General features: G+C 42.0%; 1 protein-coding gene across 1 annotated transcript in view; it reads left to right on the forward strand.

The window, feature by feature from the left end:
- Positions 1–6,228: 6,228 nt before the first annotated feature.
- PDX1 (pancreatic and duodenal homeobox 1) overlaps positions 6,229–20,162 on the forward strand; it is a 30,262-nt gene continuing 16,328 nt past the window's right edge. The window contains exon 1 of the mRNA XM_029603158.1: positions 6,229–6,652. Coding sequence (XP_029459018.1) covers positions 6,229–6,652 — 424 coding nt within the window. The remainder of the gene's footprint in view (positions 6,653–20,162) is intronic.

A 20,162-nucleotide genomic window follows, 5' to 3' on the forward strand; every position in this document is an offset into this window, starting at 1 on the left:
CAGGATGCTGGGCTTGATGGACCCTTGGCCTGACCCAGTATGGCAACTTCTTATGTTCTAAGTTTCAGAAAAAGGAGAACTCCTTTGGTAAATCTGTCCCATAGCAGTTTAAGCTGTAACTATCACAAGAAAAGAAACTCCCTCTCTCTTATTTTTTCAGCTCTCGACAATTAATATCACATGAAAAAGAAGGATGTAGTTTTGATGCACCCCATGAAGTTAACAAGTAGCTCATTTAAAACAAATTGAAGAAAATTCTTTTTCACTCAGCGCATAGTTAAGCTCAGGAATTCATTGCCAGAGGATGTAGTTATGGCAGTTAGTATAACTGGGTTTAAAAAAAGGTTTGGATAAGTTCCTAGTGGAAAAATCCATAAACTGCTATTAATCATTAAGGAATTATTTTCTTATATCATTTGAAAGAGCATCTTTTTTTCTTCAAAAGTTGCCCTGTTTCATTTTTTACTTGATCTTGCTTGAAATCTATTTAATGTTTGAGTACTTGCCAGGTACTTGTGATTTGGATTGGCCATGGCTGGAAACAGGATGCTGGGTTTGATGGACCTTTGGTCTGACCCAGAATGGCAACTTATAGAACTATTATGTCCTTAAGTGAATGATTTCTTCTCAGAAAGTGTGAAGGATGCATGGAATACCCTCTCAGTTCGAGATCCTGGGTCAAAATCAGTATTTGAATTCAAGAAAATCTGCCATAATCACACAGAATCCTTAGTTGTAGGGAAATGCTGATAGAGTTTAAGAAGGGTCTGTGGCATTGTAACAGAAGGCCATACTACGAGGGACTTGTGGTTTTTACCTACAGTCAATCACAAGGCTCATTTATGAGTGACTAGCACCAGCACCAACACTAATAAAATAACTCAATGTACAGCCCAGGGCTGATAAAACCTTTAGTGTTGGGAATAAAGGTGCATTTATAAGAGACTGCAAATTGTGACTTATTTTGCCTAATAGTGAACTCATTAGGTGTGGCGCATAAGATGTGTCAAAAATGTGTGTGCCTGACTACACCGCCCTTCACCCTCCAGTTTTATAGGTGCTAAAAAGCAGGCCCAGCTTTGGGCACAAGGGTTTAAACTATTTGCCCAATTTTCTTCTAATCTGAAGGGTTGAAGTTTATGCTGGTGCTATAAATAATGCTGGCATAAGGCCCGCTTCCTTGCAATGAGCTCCTCAATAGCACTGATTATTATTATGATATTATTATTAATAAAGTATTAGTACTGTACTTAGCCTCTTTGGAGGTAAAGTTTATAACTGAGCTCCAGAGGGGTTAATCTAGCAAAGGCCTGTGCTATTTTTGTTCCATATTTGTTTTGTTTATAAATCTGATGCAAGATTTGCATGGGAGTTAAACCAGAGCCTACTTTTAATAAATCACAGGACACCCTGAATTGTCTGGACGTTACAATGTAAGATGGCGCGTCTATATGGGTTTTATGAATCCATTATTGGATTAGGCAGATATGTTCAGAGAGCCCCTTCCTCTCCAAACCGCATTTATTTGTTGTGCCAACAAGTGGGAAATGTTTGCATTTATTAAAAAAAAAAAAAAAAGTGTCGCGAGACCCACTGACATCAGATATATCTTTTCGATGGGGGTGGGGTCTGGGTTGGCCAGATCGTTATTACCAGGACAATAAGGGGAAAACGTGTCTTTCTTCATAGAATCACTGTTCCATATTTACAATTCAATTCAAATTTACAAAAGATTGTCTTGCGATCATCGGAATATAATTTCTCTGCTGGCAAAGATCATAGGATCAAGGTGCTCTAGGAGTAAAAATTCTTGTCGTTTTCTATAACCCCGCTTTGAGAGCGGACAGATTCCAAATTTTAACCCAGAGATTTCTCTCGCTCTCTCAGAACTGCTACTATATGAATGCGAACTAGGAAAAGCCCTAATTAATTATACGATTATACTAATACATATTTTATATTATAAACACCTTATTGCAAATAACTATCATATGCTTGTAATATCTGTAATCGTGCAATCCCTAGTGCATGTTCTAGTTAATATCTTTCTAATCGGAGTTCTCTTGTTTTTGTTTAATATGCTTCTTGTTATACCTTTTGCTCAATTGTTAAATAGTTTTGATTATGATGGTTTTATTATTTTGTAATCACTCAGCCTCAGGTACAAAAACTTAGAGTGTAAGCCCTTTAGGGGATAGGGAAATACTTTCTGTACCTTATTGTAATATCTCATTGAACGTCGGTATATAAAAATCATAAATAAATAAATACATAATAACTGTTTTATTTCTATGTGTGTTTCTCAGTAAGTATTAGTATATTTGTACATAAAAATTATCGAAGTTAAAAAACAAAAAAAGAAAAAAAAGAAAACGCATGATTCCGATTCTGCAGCAGTCGGTTTTGCTGGTATCCTGATTTATGTCGCCAACCTCCATTATTATCCTGGGATCCTATGTTCCCCTTCCAGAAGGAGTTTTGTCATTCACGATCGCCGGCAGAACTTGTGACCCCCGAAGATGAGCGCCCCTAACATCCAAAGATTTATCAGCGAATGTAATGGTAACATGCCAACATCCGTTACTGCGGCTAGGAAATAAAATCCAATTGCAATGTATATCTTCTATGAATTTGCCCGAGTCTATACCCAGAGAAAAATAACCGGGCGACTTCTAATAAACAGCATCGCCACAAAAGTAAACTTGTCCAGGACCTTATTTTTTTCCCTTATAGGCACAATCAGAATGTGTCAGGATTGAAGAAATAATCAAGCAAAGGAAATGCTGGCATTTTGAAACTAAAAATATTACACCTTTAGGACTCTGGACTTAGTAATATATTATGTGAATTCATATATATTCTTCGTTTAAGCCTTTCCATATAACTTTTCACGTTTCCCAGAAATAAACAAAATGGTTTTATACAAGAAGAAAAAAAAAAGCAATTGAACCCAATGCGGAAGGTTGGAAGCAGCTAGCGAGTACATTCACCCCACGGCTGTAGCTGCACAGAAAACAGAAGCCTTTTCCCCAGCTCCTTTCTGTGGATGTTGTTATGCAGCTAATAGTCCTTTATCTCCTGTGCATTTAGGCAGAATTAAAAAGAATTACCTGCGAATTATAGAAAACGCACTTACCTTTCAAGGAAACTTTGTTTTATATGGAAACGCTTGTCACAAAGAGTATTGCATTAAAACAAGAGTTAATGGTACTACCTGGAGATGAATGAATTTGCTTTGGTTTTTATTGCCTCTGCTTTATTGGCCCGGGGTTTGACTTGAATTGGCAGCCTTTTTTTTTTTTTCCTAGCAGTAAACCGCTTCTCATCAATTTGCCATAATCCGAGTTCCGAATAGTATAATATCATTACCAGGTAAAGTAAACCTGTAGCGTTTATTCTAAAAAGAGAAATTCCTCCTAATGCTCTTGTTTCTAATCGCTTTGCAAAGCTTTGCATGAATGCCTTCTTCAAACGATAAATAATACTATGAATTAATTATAATAAAAACACCCTGGGTAAGGGAAGAGTAACATTTTTTTGGCGGGGAGAATGAGGGATTAAGGAAGACCAAGAAACTGTTAATACTTTAAAAACTTTGGAACGAAAACGGAATATCGGTAGCAAGAAAACATGCTTGCTTACTACACCCAGAAAGCTCCTTTTGCATGGATACTATAAGCTTTAAAACTGGAACGTTGGCTGGTTACTTTTGTCAAAGTTCTCGGATCCTCTCCCCCCCAGAAGATCTAGTTCAGTTTCTTGGAATCCCGTGCTGGTTGATATTTCTTATCCGCAATTATCAGCTGTTTAAATTTGTCTCAAACAAATGGGCAAATGTCCTTTATCTTGAGACTTTGGCAAAGGCCTCAGATCTAAAAATAATCAATCAATAAATAATAATAATCCATAGTTCCTAACTTCCTACATGTAATATCCAGTCACGTTCGGTACTTATGGGAAAGTGTTTTATTATTATTATTATTATTATTATCATTCAAGAGTCAACAGTTTAAATATCGAATTGTAAGATGCACTGCCTCTAATACACAGTTGTTAAAACTGAGAACCTTCACTGATAGAATATGAAATAAAAAATGCATTGGCAGTTCCTCTCTAAGACCTGAAATAAGTGAGAATGAATCAGTATGGAAAGCATTTATAAATGTTTTGAGAACATCTCTTCAGTAGGCACAGAGGCAAATGGTATTCTTTTATTAACAGAAAAACGAGAGCTTTATTCAAAAAGGGGGTTTCCCCATTCTGTGCCTATTAGAATAAATCTTTATCGAATAAGGGCCCTGAGATTTTAAGTTATGAAATCCTCTTTCAAATATAGCATGGCTTTTTGGTAAGCTAACCAGTGGACTTCTATCAGTAGTTCCTGCTAATAAAATACTTTTTCACTATCCGCACTATAATTGGTTTACAGCCTTTTTTGTTTATTTATCCATAAGAGCTGCTGTTAAATGACTTGGGAGAGCAATCGCTTAATGGCTCTATATTGAGTCAAATGCTCAGTTTCCTTTTTAAGGGGGGGGGGAAAAACCCAGAATGGATTCATTACGGAAGCACATGTTAACGTTAATGGACTTGGGGATTTTATGGCCCCATGAAACCTTACATTTAAGAAATGTACTGTAGTACTGCAGAATACTTTCTACTCTGTCAAGGTTACAGATATCTGTGTTGTCCGAATACAGAGAAACTACTGCTGCCAGTGTCCATATCACCTTTATAGCAGGTACATTCTCATGTTATTGCTCCACCTAACACAAAAGGGAGCATTTCACATTTTTCAAATGGGCATCCTATGTTACATAACGTTGTTATCCTTTTAATCCTCTAAATTTCATTGCCTCACAAGTTGTATCCTAGCTGGAGAGAAGATTGAACATGTATATATATAAATATATCTTACCAAAGGGAGGGATGGAGCACTGTTTATTTGATGCAGAATAAAAATGCTAAATGGGAGTCAATGAAGCATTTAAATGGGTGTCGATTTACAGAAATGTGCAATTAGAGGAGGAGTGCAAAGTAAATACGGAGTGTGTGTGAGAAAGGCTGACTGAAGCAAGCTAGTGAAGTGATCTTTGTCCTTCTCTGGAGCTCTCCGCCTCCTCATAACCTCGTCACCAAGTCAACCAGCCGCAGATTATCTACAAGGGTCAACATATTTCAAGCAAGCCACCAGAAAATACCCCTTTCAATAATCAATGGGCTCCCTATCGGGCCCTATATTGATAGCATTGTGATCCCTGCCTGCTAATATCAAACAATGCTTCAAGTCATTCCGAGGCAGGTAAACAGGACAAGGAAGGTCAGCCCTTGCCGCTTCCCTGTCGCTGCCAGAAGAGTTAGGCACAGATGGTCATTTTCCCGATGGGAAAAACTTGCTCTGCGCCGAAATATGCTGATAGGGACAAACGAGGAAACAGGAGAGGTTCACAAGCAATGGAAAATATAGAATGTGCAACAGACTTGACTAAGCTGACTATGTACTATAAATAATTGTGCTGAGCTGGTTAATGTATTATTTCTTAAACTGGGAGGAGGTGGATTGATTCTGCTGTTAGTCATCCTTCCATTGTGGGTGTTTTTACGGCATAAATCCGGGGTATACTGGTAAGGGGTTATTTGATGGCTGCTATTGTTATTCCAGTGCCTTGGAATGTGATAAGAATGGTCAGACTCTTTGCAATCTTTCGCTGACACGAGTCCACGTAGGCTGACTTTTTTTTTTTTTTTTTTTTTTTTTTTTACTAAAGTGAAATATTCAAAATTCAGCTTTCGCGCCTCTTTCTAAACCCCTTCTCCGAAGTTTTCCCAAATATAGGGACTCTACTTTTTACAGCTGCCACCTGCTTTATTGTTATTATTTTTTTTTTTATCTCTTTCATGTGCGGGGCTCAGCCTTGGCTCTATATTTCATTGAAATAAAGGACGAAATAGTGTGCAGCCAGCACCTTCCCAGTCTGTACTGTAGCAGAATAAACAAGCTGACAAGTCGCCATCCTACCTGGAGAGCTGGGAGCCTGCCCAGTGGGTGGCCGAGGCCGGGTCACGTGGGCCCTTCCGCAGCCAATCCCGGGGCGGCCTGGGCAGAGCGGTGCGGGCCGGTGCGGTCGGGCGGGCAGGTAGCGCGGAGCTGTCCAGGTCTAGCGCGAGCTCCATGCGGGGCGCTGAGCAGAGAGCCTCCTGCCGCAGCCCCCCACCACTCTCAGTGCCATGGAGCCCGAAGAGAGCTACTACACGGCCGGCCAGCTCTACAAGGAGCCGTGCGCCTTCCAGAGAAACCCCGGGCAGGAGTACAGCTCCAGCCCCCCTGCCTGCCTCTACATGGGACGCCAGCAGCAGCCGGCCTCTTACTCCGGCCCCCTGGGGACTCTCGACCCGGGCAGCCCCCCGGATATCTCCCCCTACGAGGTGCCGCCCATCGCCGAGGATTCCGGAGTGCCCCATCTGCACCACCATCACCACCACCACCACCTCCAGCATCCCCACCAGCAGCTTCCCCATCCCACCCAGCAGCAGGTGCTGCCCTTCCCTGATGGAGGGGAGCCCGGCATCCTGGAGGAGCGCAGCCGCATTCAGCTGCCTTTCCCTTGGATGAAATCCACGAAATCCCATGCCTGGAAGGGACAGTGGGCAGGTAAGATCTCCTGACCTCAGCCCCAGCAGCAACCTCTTAAACTAGGTGTCTTCTTTTCCCTTTTCCTTCAGCATACTCGCCTCCTCAGTATTAGCTCCTTACCCTGGGAGAGACTAACTGATAGCACTCACACATTCATCATCTCATGGTCCCTGTGACAGAATGCCAAACCTCCTACAACAGTTGTTTTAAGGAAAAGGTTATTGGGTAACCTCAGAGAATGGACACCTCACATAACTTTCACTGCGAGAATTCCACTACTTAAATCCTTAGAGAAAGTCACTTCATAATCTGGTTCTTTATTCCTCTAGAAAAAAAAAATATTTTTTTAAAAACAAAAATGCAATTAAATCACAATTTCATAGTTTCTTTGTGTGATGGAGAGGCAGTAGCTTAATAATATACCCTACATATATAACTAGGCCTTCTGATCTTAGATTTTAATGGAGAAACAGCAATAGAATACCCCCATTCAAAAATAAAATAAAAAAGTGTTGGGTTGGTTTTTTTTTTATAAACAGGGGAAAACACTTCTCCTAGGTACAATATGTATAAAGTTTTAGCACAGTGAGAATACAAAGAATACTATGACATATTAAATAATATTTGCAGGTTACACGTTTGCATTATGATGTTCTAACCTAAACAACACATTATTTTTGCGGCAACAATACATTTTGTCGAGACAGTCATTTGCTGCCTTTTCAAATTTAGGGAACGCCGGTTGCTGATTTCTAAATTAGAATTCAAAATCAGTTAAATGACAATAAAAGATAATAAACACTTCAGGTACAGATGACAGTGACGTGGATGATATAATCAAAAAACTCACCTTCTGTCCCTTTCATGTAATCAATTCATTGATATGGCCATCGCGGTTTCTTGGTTTGACTCAAGATGCCTTTCCTCATCTTCTTTCTTTCTAATGTCCAATCCTTGGCCCCAACATATGATTTGTTTGGTCATTTTTGCACTGTTTATAGAAACTACTGAAATTTCACTGGAGGCACACAGAAGTGGATTTTCTCCTCATGTATACAAAACCGAATGTAACCATCTGCGTCCTTTCCCATAATAATGAGCTCTGGTTTCTGCATTAAACTTTTGATGGCCTTATATTCATTTTTTGGAATTGTACGCATTTCCATGGTAACAGGCTTTTTTGTTTGCATATTTTGTCTCTTTTTTTAAGAACCAAGAACACAACATTTACACAAGTATTTACACAAACCTTCTGAATGAAAAATCTAACTTAATTTAAAAAGATACAATTCTTCTAAAATACTATCTTAGAAACGCACTAAATTGCATAAAGTCATTTTGTCGAGATAGAGGACTATATGGCCAAATAGTACATAATCGAATGAATTAATGGTGACCTTCCAAGCTCTTTTTACCGTTTTTTTTTCCAGTCTTCTTCAGGCTTGATGCCGGTAAGGTTGATCAGAAAACAACATTGTGACCTTTTCTTTCTGTTGTTAGTATCCCCTTTTATAATCTGGGGTATTTTATAAGAAATAATAACAAAAACAAAATGACATTTTATAGACTGTCAGTATCCATTAGGTGTCTTGATACTGCTTCTCTGTCACATCCATATAAATGGCTACAACTAAATTAAATCAAATAGGTTTTTTGCTCTTTGGGGGTTTTTTTTGCTCATTCTGTGCAGAAAAATAAAACCATATTCATTTATCATAGTTTCATTTAGTTTTATCCAGTAATATGAATATGACAGAGAAGCAGTATCACCATATCTAATTCTACAAAATAGGGAGTCATTTCATTGCTGTTATTATTATTCTGGAATGAATCTAGCCTTCTTATAAAATATCCCATATTATAAAACAGGGACACTTACAACAGAAAGAAAAGGTCGCAGTATTGTTGGATCAGATAAAGCTTTGAATTCACTAAAATTATTTTATAAGGCCTTATGCTTTTCATTACTAGCACTACTACTTATGTGAAGTGTTATTTGACAATTAATACTGCAAAGTATGAAACCCTTCTATATGATAAAGAGCTTATTCCTTCAGATCCAGAACTTTGGAATTAAAGTGAGGTGCTACAAGAAAAAAAAAAAAAAAGCATTATTCATGACAAATTCTGATCTGTGAAGAGAGCTCTGGGCTCGGTGACCTTTAGACAGCTTTGCATACTATACCACCAGGTTGTATCCCTTTTCTATGTTACCTCATTAAAGACGCCACAATAAAAATGGCCCTTAAAAAATCATGTCTGGAATCAAAGGTGTGATTTTTAATAACACTGCACTGCAATGTGGATGCTAAATCGCCCTGCTTTGGTACATCCTATTTTTTTTCAACACCTTATAATAGTAAAATTCGGGATAAGCACGAAAAAAAACATTAAGTAAAAATGATCTCTAACAAAAGCAAAGCCCTACAGAGGAGAGGGTTCAGTTCGGAACAATGTTTCGGTATCTCAGTTCACAATGCTATCGCATTCTGCACCTTACGCACTTTTTTGTCACACCCACAGCGCAAACATCCCACTAATCATTCTGTTCAAATAGACTGCTGAAAATGTATATTTTAGGAATATACTTTGACGATACTCTTTGCCCTTTAACTCAATGCTCAGAGCTGGAGTCTTTTCCAGAAATGTTCTCCTTGCAGTTATAACTTTTTTGGGGGGATTAAAGAAGCTTTGCTGTAAACAATTTTATCTCAAGATAAAGTAACAACCAGCTTTAGATAATCAAAAATATGTTAATTCAAGCCAGAATATTTTGCTTTCATTTCCTAATATGTTAACATCACCTAGGGGCTTGATTTATTCAAGTTTTCTTTTCCCCATAGACACAGAATGAGAAAGAAGCCTCCGAAAGTCAGGCCCCTAGTCAGATATTTGCAGTGGCCCCTCTTTTAAAGGACCCCTTTATAAGGAACTTTGATTAAAACAAATAAATCCTCATTGCTAAGGATACATTTGTCATTACAGTCAAGTTTTACTGCAAAAAAGGCTTTCTACAATGAATTTCCTGGTTCCCAGATGCATTTCTTATAAACACGGACTACTAGAGCCCTATTTGTGAGCCCTCAAAAGCTTGAAAGTCATGCAACTGAGAACATGCAGTTTTCACATTTGAGGCTATATAAGATTATCCTTTAGTAAATCTAACACAGAACACACTTATCACCATCATAATATGTTCCCATGAAGGTTTTTTAAATTTCATTTTTATTGATAATTACCTAATACGGTTGTAAATGTATTTAAGAAAATACTACATTCATACAGAAAAAAAAAATCAAACTAATCATTCTTAAAATCAAATCCTGAAATGGCATTAAATCCACATATGGGGGAAGGATTTTACTCACGCGGTCAGGTAGAAATATTATACATTATGCAGATCAATTTTGCTACAAACAAGATCAAATATGGAGGAAATAAAAGTTCTCATGAAGGTCTATTATTTTTGCAATGTAAAGGTTTTCTCTAACAGCAGGTTTTCTGTACATTACAACAGACAATGAGGGTTTCTGTAGAGGCATCTACAAAGCAGTAATGGTAATGAAAAAAGCATGTAATAATCCAACAAATCATATGAAGAAGACAACTCATACTTTCTTGCCTTAATACAAAGAAATATTGCAACACTGTAGGTGACGGACGTTTATAATGGTGTTACAATGAAACATACTCAAAAACAACATAACATGTCATCTATTCTGCTTTAACAATCAGTAAGGTGCACACAGTATGAAGGGCTAAATCATTTTGTTAATGTCAAATTGTGCTCCTTTAAATGATAATGACATGTTTTATCCAATGCTTGACTGACAGATCACAATATGATGTAGGTCAGTGGTTCAGTCAGTCATTTTCAAACTGTGAGTCCTGAGCCTAAAAGCGGTGGCAAAAATCAGTAGGTAGGAGGTCAAAAGAAACAGGCCAGCCCTCCGCCCCCACACGGACTTTCGGACCTCTGCTCCAACCTGCGACCAGCAGCCAGAATCAGGGCTCTCTCTTACAACCCCAATCTTTCCTCTTGCAGCTGCCGAGTTTCCTGTTAGAAGGAACATCTCTGTCAGGTCCCAAGCTGATTGCTTCTGAATCCACCATTTTCCTGCTTTCCACGAGAGGGTCTTGAGAGAGGGAGGAGTGAGAATGGAAAGGTGGGAGAGTGGTGAAGGGCTGCAGTTTTGTCCTGCTTGACATCTGGGGGTCATGTGACTCTTCAAGTGTTAAAATGAGATCCTACTGGAGCAAAGTTTGACATGCACTCATGAGGTGCCGACGCATCCCTGATTGTGGGCGGTATGCCAACACGGGAGCATATTTTGTTTAACGTTTTGGTTTTATTTTTTTTTAAACTACAAGTTAATCCTCCTGTTTTTGGTAATGGTCATAATGGAATTGTGTCCCCGTGGGATTTGCTGGAAGGCTGTTTCTCTTTTCTTCCTTTTATATTGCATTAGTTCTCTCTCTCAGCCAAAGGCTAAGAGAAGGGAAAGTTCTCAGTTCACAACTCAGACTAGGGACATGGTACGCAATTGGTTTTCAGTTTGGTTCATTTTCTTAACCTATTTCTTTACCGAATTTTGTTTCAGTGACTTTCTTTCTAATGCCTTTCTTTTGGAGTTTTTGTTTGGGTAAATGGTCAGGCCGGTGCAATGAGGTGCATCTAGCCGAGCGCATGCTTGTACTCGCACTTGGTGCTTGTGATAATAACTGCTGATGCAGCTAGGAGATTAATGCACCTAAAATGCACGTTCTAACAAAAACCTACTGTATAGTGCCTATGTATGCAAATTCCATGTAAATTAAGTCATTAGCTATTACTTCCTGATGCAGGGAAGTACTTCCAAATGCTGGGCGCCCAGCGCACATTTTTTAACACAGGAATTTTAACTCCAGCGCTGGAGGTGGAGTAAGGTTTACTCACAATCTAGCAGCTAGAGATGTGATTCGGCCGAACCTTTTGGTTCGGCTTTTGTTATTGGCCCGCCACAGGAAATTTCGTTTCCCGTGGTTCAGGCCATTTTTTTTTTTCGGTTGTCCTGAACCGAAAAAAAACACAAAACACCCCAACCCTTCAGATTTAATTAATTACAATCCCCCACCCTCCCAACACCCCCAAAACTTGCCTAAAGTCCCTGGTGGTCCAGCAGGGGTCCTTGGAGCGATCTCCCACTCTCGGGCCATCAGCTGCCAGTAAACAAAACAGTGCCAGTGGCCCTTTGCCCTTACCATGTGACAGGGGCTATTGGTGCCATTGGCCGGCCTCTGTCACATGGTAGGAGCAATGGATGGCCGGCGCCATCTTAAAAGATGGTTTGGGCCATCCATTGCTCCTACCATGTGACAGGGGCCAGCCAATGGCACCGATAGCCCTGTCACATGGTAAGGGCAAAGAGCCATCGTCACCATTTTGATTAGTGGCATCCGATGGCCCGAGAGGGGGACATCACTCCCGGGACCCCCGCTGGACCACCAGGGACTTTAGGCAAATTTTGGGGGGTCGGGAGGGTAGGGGTTGTAATTAATTAAATATGAAGGGTTGGGGGTGGGTTTGGGTTTTTTTATGTGCCCTTTCCCACCCCCCTGAAAACAATAAGAAAACTATATGAAATTTTGTGGGTTTTCCTATCATTTCGTGGACCCCCCGAACCACGATGAAATAGGTAATGTCGCCTATATTTCCTATTTCGTCGCAAACAAATGCACATCCCTACTAGCAGCTAGCGTTGATGAAGGCTTCATTGGCATTTTCAAGATGGTTTATCTGCGCTTCTTTATTCTGCTCTGCTATATCTTGCATGTTCAAGCAAGAATAAGGACAGCTAGAGAGGAAAGAGAATGAGAAAGAAGGACTATTAGTGAAGATAACAATGAAGAAAGGAGAGATGCCCATGCGGTCCAGGATAGAGCCATAATCCAAAGATCCTGCAGGCAATGTGCATTTCAAGCATGGACAACACTCCTTGGATTGCCAGAAATGGAGGGGATGTGAAGATATTGTTTAAGCTCAAGGGCAATTTTGTGCCTTTATGAGGACCTTCATAATGACAGATCCCTCATGGCTCATGGCCATTCTATACCCGGGTTGGTGAAACTGCTCGGTGCTTTACAATTTTTTTTTTTTTTTTGCAACTAGAAGTTTCCAAACTATAGTTGGCATATTGGGCAGGATGGATCAGTCCTCTTTCTCAAGACACTTTGTTCAAGTACTATGGGCAATGATGAAATTCATGAAGCATATCAAGTATCGGAGCACAAGCGCAACTGCACAAGACCAGACATGGGTTTTATGAAATTGCGGGGATGCCAAATGTGATTGTTGCAATAGATTGCACCCATATTGCTCTCAGCCCTCCATCAAAGCAGGAAATGGCAGGCTATGTTCAATGCGCATCTTAAGCAACCCTTTATATAGTCTGCAGGGTTCCAGTACCACATAGGGGTGGAAGCATGGTTTTCAAAATGCATGCCATTTTTCCAACATTAAAATCAACAAAGCAATACATTTTGGCAGAATAACCAAAAATAAGTGCACTTTTGTAACAAATGCACAATTTGGATGCCCTATGCAATAAAGACACCTGATGCAATAAATCCCTGAGCACCAGAAACACACATTTCTCCCTCAGCATGCCCTTTTTTATGCTGCTTCTATTACAGTATTGTTTGAATACCACATTGGGCACACAGGGGATATGGCTGAGCGTGTATTAGGAAAATGGGTGCTCTATATCAGCACACATGTTGTGCATGCATTTTATTGCATCGACAGCGTAGGCCAATACAGAAAGGTGCATTCACCTGAGTGCACGGATTTATCTGCTTTTGAATGCACATTATGAGAGTGTAAATCTTACTGCTGATGCAGCAAGGAGTTTTATGTTCACAAAATGAAAGTTCAAAAACATGTCAGCTCAATGCCCTGACATGGAAATTCCTTGCAAATGAGGGTATTAAGCATTCCCTCCCAATGCAGAGAGATGTGCACTGGCTGAACATACATTTTCTTAATGCTAGAAACTTTACTCCTGATCAAGTGGAGTAAAGTTTCTATTGCTGGATCTGCCACTGGGGTTACCCCCTTCCACCCAAGGACAAGCAGCAGAGGCTCGATGGTGCGTTTATATTTTAAGTCTAATCATGGCTAGATAGCAGGCTAAAAATACAAGAAAAGTTCTGTTCCTATATGCTCTCTTCCTTTCAGCCCCTCCCCTCCTGAGTTAAAATGTGCAGTCAGCCTGCGTTGACTGAACATTTTAACTTCCGATACATTCGCATAGCATTAGCTTACTGCATTTGGGGATTTAAATTCAATTTTGACCTGTGCATTAAAACTGTGGGCTGAAATTCAGTGCATAAGCTCTTAACACACAGGTTTTTGCATCAGCCTGACAGTGTGGCCAAGCTGGAGATGTTTAGTGTGCCCTCCTTCTGATCCTCACAACTAAAGGTGAGAGGGTCAGATAATGTGAGAGTCTAATCAAGCCAGAGCTAAGTCCAAGTGACAAACAGGAGCTGAGTCAAATTAATTAGTATATTAAGAGCCCAACTTTTAAAACTGTTCACAGTACACCATTTGCACACATAAGTGGGCCTGCATAGATTTATGCTAATATTTTATAAACTTTCTGCCCCCAAAGTACGCACATATGTTTCAGTATGTACAAAGAGGCCAAGGTAATCAGCTACACTGAACCTACTGTGGGTTTTGATTCATATTTTAGTGTGGGTTTTTCAGTGCTAACCTTACCCAGAGATGAAAGATGGATTTTAATGCCAAAAAAACCCCATGCTAAGAAACCCACAGTACGATTAGCATGGGTGCATGCAAATCATATGCAAAAGAAGGCATTAGCTATTCCCCAGCAATGCAGGGAGATGCATTAAAAGGCAGACAGCTTTAGGCACATTTCTTAACAATGTAAATTTAACTTCTCTCTCATAGAAGGTGTAAAACTTAATTTGCATTTCTGGTGGTCATGTTATACTATTGCTGTGCCCAGTTCCTTCTACCAGACAGGACACAGCAATAGAATGCTTATGGCCACTAGAAATGTGAGTTTACGCTAGGGATGTGAATCGTGTCCTCGATCGTCTTAACGATCGATTTCGGCTGGGAGGGGGAGGGAATCGTATTGTTGCCGTTTGGGGGGGTAAAATATCGTGAAAAATCGTTAAAAATCGTGAAAAATCGAAAAATCGAAAAAACCGGCACATTAAAACCCCCTAAAACCCACCCCCGACCCTTTAAATTAAATCCCCCACCCTCCCGAACCCCCCCCCAAATAACTTAAATAACCTGCGGGTCCAGCGGCGGTCCGGAACAGCAGCGGTCCGGAACGGGCTCCTGCTCTGAATCTTGTCGTCTTCAGCCGGCGCCATTTTCCAAAATGGCGCCGAAAAATGGCGGCGGCCATAGACGAAAAAGATTGGACGGCAGGAGGTCCTTCCGGACCCCCGCTGGACTTTTGGCAAGTCTCGTGGGGGTCAGGAGGCCCCCCACAAGCTGGCCAAAAGTTCCTGGAGGTCCAGCGGGGGTCAGGGAGCGATTTCCCGCCGCGAATCGTTTTCGTACGGAAAATGGCGCCGGCAGGAGATCGACTGCAGGAGGTCGTTCAGCGAGGCGCCGGAACCCTCGCTGAACGACCTCCTGCAGTCAATCTCCTGCCGGCGCCATTTTCCGTACGAAAACGATTCGCGGCGGGAAATCGCTCCCTGACCCCCGCTGGACCTCCAGGAACTTTTGGCCAGCTTGTGGGGGGCCTCCTGACCCCCACGAGACTTGCCAAAAGTCCAGCGGGGGTCCGGAAGGACCTCCTGCCGTCCAATCTTTTTCGTCTATGGCCGCCGCCATTTTTCGGCGCCATTTTGGAAAATGGCGCCGGCTGAAGACGACAAGATTCAGAGCAGGAGCCCGTTCCGGACCGCTGCCGTTCCGGACCGCCGCTGGACCCGCAGGTTATTTAAGTTATTTGGGGGGGGGTTCGGGAGGGTGGGGGATTTAATTTAAAGGGTCGGGGGTGGGTTTTAGGGGGTTTTAGTGTGCCGGCTCACGATTCTAACGATTTATAACGATAAATCGTTAGAATCTGTATTGTATTGTGTTCCATAACGGTTTAAGACGATATTAAAATTATCGGACGATAATTTTAATCGTCCTAAAACGATTCACATCCCTAGTTTACGCCACCTCAGACCCAGGAGTTTAATTCCCAGTATAAGCTCCTGAGATGGGCATCTACAGCTGAACAGTACACCAGTGCTGTGTCCATCCTGACTTTGGTGTACTGTTTTCTTGTGGAAACCCACCCAGGGAGCTTACACTTTGTTCAGCTAACTGTAAGTGTCCACTCCAGAGAACAAATTCTTGCTTCCAAGGCCATTTTGGAAAGGAATGGCAAGAAAACTCAAAGTATAAACTCTCCTAGGGGAGGGGGGTTAGGGAAGAATCTGCAGCTGAACAGGAAGCCAAAGTCAGATGCACAGTGCCAAAATTCAGCTGTTCAGCTGAAGGTGCCCACCCAAGAAAGCTTATGCTTCGATTTTTCCTGCCATATCTTGCCCAAATGAAGAAAAGAGTAGAAGAGAACCAAAAGCTCATCTGCATACTGTTCTCAGTATCCTCTGGGAAAGGAGTCCAGAGGTCACAGCGAAGAATCCAGGATTCAAACTACATAGCCCCAGCTTCCAGAGGCCCCACACTTTGCAGTAGAAGAGGACTGAAAAGCTTATCTGCATATTGTTCCCAGCATCTCCCGGGAGAGGACTCCAGAGGTCACAGCAAGCGATCCAGGCTTTGAACTCCATAGCCCCAGTTTCCAGAGGCCCTGCACCTTTTGCAGTAGAAGAGAACCAGAAACACATGCTGTTAGGTACGCAAATCTGAAACCTCTCAATCCTTTGAGTGAAAATTAACTTAATGGTGGTTGAAGAGGATTGGTAAGTATAGCTTTGGGAAATCTTAGGACTTAAAAAAAAGTTTAGAGAGAGGTGAAATAGTGGGGTATATTCTTTAGAGTTTGTCTGTGTCTGAGGTAATAAGCAAGCCAGAGGAAGTTAATTCTAGTGTCTGTCTTTCCCACCCACTCAACCCTTGATTTTTAGGCAGGAGACATTTTCTCATTAAAAATCAATTAGGGTCTTATCTAAATCATACTATTGCACCAGCCCTGATTGAGAGTTTAATCATCCCCTTGTAGGTCACGAGCAGATTAATTAGTGAATATACCAATAAATTCAAAGTACTCTAATACAAACTCACTTAGCAAACTAAACCTAACTAGGAACTCAACAAAATTAAGATGAAGGCAGCAGTCCAGCAGCAAGAAGGTCCTTTTGCAATTTAACACAATCTGCTTGTGATTTAACTACTCTGAATAATTTTGTATCATCTTTATATTTGATTACCTCATTCATCATATTCCTTTCCAGATCAAATGTCAAATGTAAGATTTTTTACCTGCCGGTGAGAGATTGTATGTGTGTACCTGGCGCAAAGAGCTCCTGGTTCTCAGACAACAAGTCTGATCTCTATAGGCTAGAGTGGCAGACCTGGAGAAACTGAGGCAGAAAGAGAGGTACATTGATGAAACCTTCAGGGAATAGAGGCCAAGTCCCAAATCCAGTCTGGCAGTCCCAGTGCTGCCTTGGATCAGAAAGGTCTCCTGGTTGGAGAGCATCACCCTGGTATAGCAGGAAGTGATCCTGTAACAAGCACCTGTTCTCCAGGTGATGCGTTGTCCTCTCGCACTGAGGACAAGTCTCCCAGGGCTACTGCCCATGAGGGAAGGGTTAGGTTGGCCATCATAGTTGGTGATTCAATTATTAGAAATGTAGATAGCTGGGTGGCTGGTGGACATGAGGCTCACCTGGTAACTTGCCTGCCTGGTGCGAAGGTGGCAGACCTCATGCATCACCTAGATAGGATTATAGACAGTGCTGGGGAGGAGCTGGCTGTCATGGTACATGTGGACACCAACAACATAGGAAAATGTGGGAGAGAGTTCTGGAAGCCAAATTTAGGATTTTAGGTAGAAAACTGAAATCCAGAACCTCCAGGGTGGCAGTCTTGGAAATGCTCCCTGTTCCATGTGCAGGTCCCCAGAGGCAGGCAGAGTTCCGGAGTCTCAATGCATGGATGAGATGATGGTGCAGGGAAGAGGGATTCAGTTTGGTAAGGAAAAGGACAACCTTTTGGGGAAGGGGGAGAGTAGAACCAGGCTGCTGACACTAACTTTTAAAAAGGAGTTAGAACAGCTTTTAAACTAGAACAAGGGGGAAAGCCGACAGTCACTCAGCAGTGCATGGTTTGGAGGAAGTTATCTTTGAAGAAGAAGAATGAAACAGGAGAGTTAGGGTATCCCAACAGAGAGGTTAACATAAGAACAAAAGAAATTGCCATACTGGGTCAGGCCAAGGGCAAGGGTCCATCAAGCCCAGCATCCTGTTTCCAACACTGGCCAATCCAGGCTAAAGTACCTGGTAAGTACCCAAACACTAAATAGATCCCAGGTTACTGATGCCAGTAATAGCAGTTGCTATTTCCTAAGTCAACTAGATTAACAGAAGATAATGGACTTCTCCAAGAACTTATCCAAACCTTTTTTAAAGTTTGCATAAAAGCAAAATTAGTCCATGTACCTATAAGTAAAGAATCACCTGAACTAAAGAATTCCAAGTTATCCCTATCAATTGAAAAGCAGATTGTTAATACAAGCAAAAAACACATTGAAATTAGGGATGTGAATCGTTTTAGGACGATTAAAATTATCGTCCGATAATTTTAATATCGTCTTAAACCGTTATGGAACACAATACAATACAGATTCTAACGATTTATCGTTATAAATCGTTAGAATCGTGAGCCGGCACACTAAAACCCCCTAAAACCCACCCCCGACCCTTTAAATTAAATCCCCCACCCTCCCGAACCCCCCCCCAAATAACTTAAATAACCTGCGGGTCCAGCGGCGGTCCGGAACGGCAGCGGTCCGGAACGGGCTCCTGCTCTGAATCTTGTCGTCTTCAGCCGGCGCCATTTTCCAAAATGGCGCCGAAAATGGCGGCGGCCATAGACGAAAAAGATTGGAAGGCAGGAGGTCCTTCCGGATCCCCGCTGGACTTTTGGCAAGTCTCGTGGGGGTCAGGAGGCCCCCCACAAGCTGGCCAAAAGTTCCTGGAGGTCCAGCGGGGGTCAGGGAGCGATTTCCCGCCGCGAATCGTTTTCGTACGGAAAATGGCGCCGGCAGGAGATCGACTGCAGGAGGTCGTTCAGCGAGGGTTCCGGCGCCTCGCTGAACGACCTCCTGCAGTCGATCTCCTGCCGGCGCCATTTTCCATACGGAAAATGGCGCCGGCCATACGCGTATGGCCGGCGCCATTTTCCGTACGAAAACGATTCGCGGCGGGAAATCGCTCCCTGACCCCCGCTGGACCTCCAGGAACTTTTGGCCAGCTTGTGGGGGGCCTCCTGACCCCCACGAGACTTGCCAAAAGTCCAGCGGGGGTCCAGAAGGACCTCCTGCCGTCCAATCTTTTTCGTCTATGGCCGCCGCCATTTTCGGCGCCATTTTGGAAAATGGCGCCGGCTGAAGACGACAAGATTCAGAGCAGGAGCCCGTTCCGGACCGCTGCCGTTCCGGACCGCCGCTGGACCCGCAGGTTATTTAAGTTATTTGGTGGGGGATTTAATTTAAAGGGTCGGGGGTGGGTTTTAGGGGGTTTTAATGTGCCGGTTTTTCGATTTTTCGATTTTTAACGATTTTTAACGATTTTTCACGATATTTTACCCCCCCAAACGGCAACAATACGATTCCCTCCCCCTCCCAGCCGAAATCGATCGTTAAGACGATCGAGGACACGATTCACATCCCTAATTGAAATGTATGTATGCCAATGCCAGAAGTCTAAGAAGTAAGATGGGAGAGTTAGAGTGTATAGCACTGAATGATGAGGTAGGCATAATTGGCATCTCAGAGACCTGGTGGAAGGAGGATAACCAATGGGAAAGTGCTATAGCAGGGTACAAATTATAGCAAAATGATAGAGAGGATCAACTTGGTGGGGGTGTGACACTTTATGTCCGGGAGGGTATAGAGTTCAAAAGACTAAATGCTCAGTAGAATCTATATGGGTAGAAATCCCATGTGTGTTGGGTAAGAGTATAGTGATACGAGTATACTACTGTCCACCTGGCCAAATTGATCAGGCAGATGATGAAATAATAAGAGAAATCAGGGAAGCTAACCAATTTGGTAGTGCAGTAATAATGGGAGATTTCAATTACTCCAATATTGACTAGGTAAATGTAACATCAGGACATGCTAGAGGCATAAAGTTCCTGGATGGAATGAATGACAGCTTCAAGCAGCAATTGATTCAGGAACCAATGAGGGAGAGAGCTATTTTAGATTTAATTCTTAGTGGAATGCAGGATTTGGTGGGGCCACTTGGCAATAGTGATCACAACATGATCAAATTTGAGCTAATGTCTGGAAGGGGCCAATATGTAAATCTA

This window comes from Rhinatrema bivittatum, chromosome 5 (genome assembly GCF_901001135.1).
Source record: "Rhinatrema bivittatum chromosome 5, aRhiBiv1.1, whole genome shotgun sequence".
Taxonomy (NCBI): Eukaryota; Metazoa; Chordata; class Amphibia; order Gymnophiona; family Rhinatrematidae; genus Rhinatrema; species Rhinatrema bivittatum.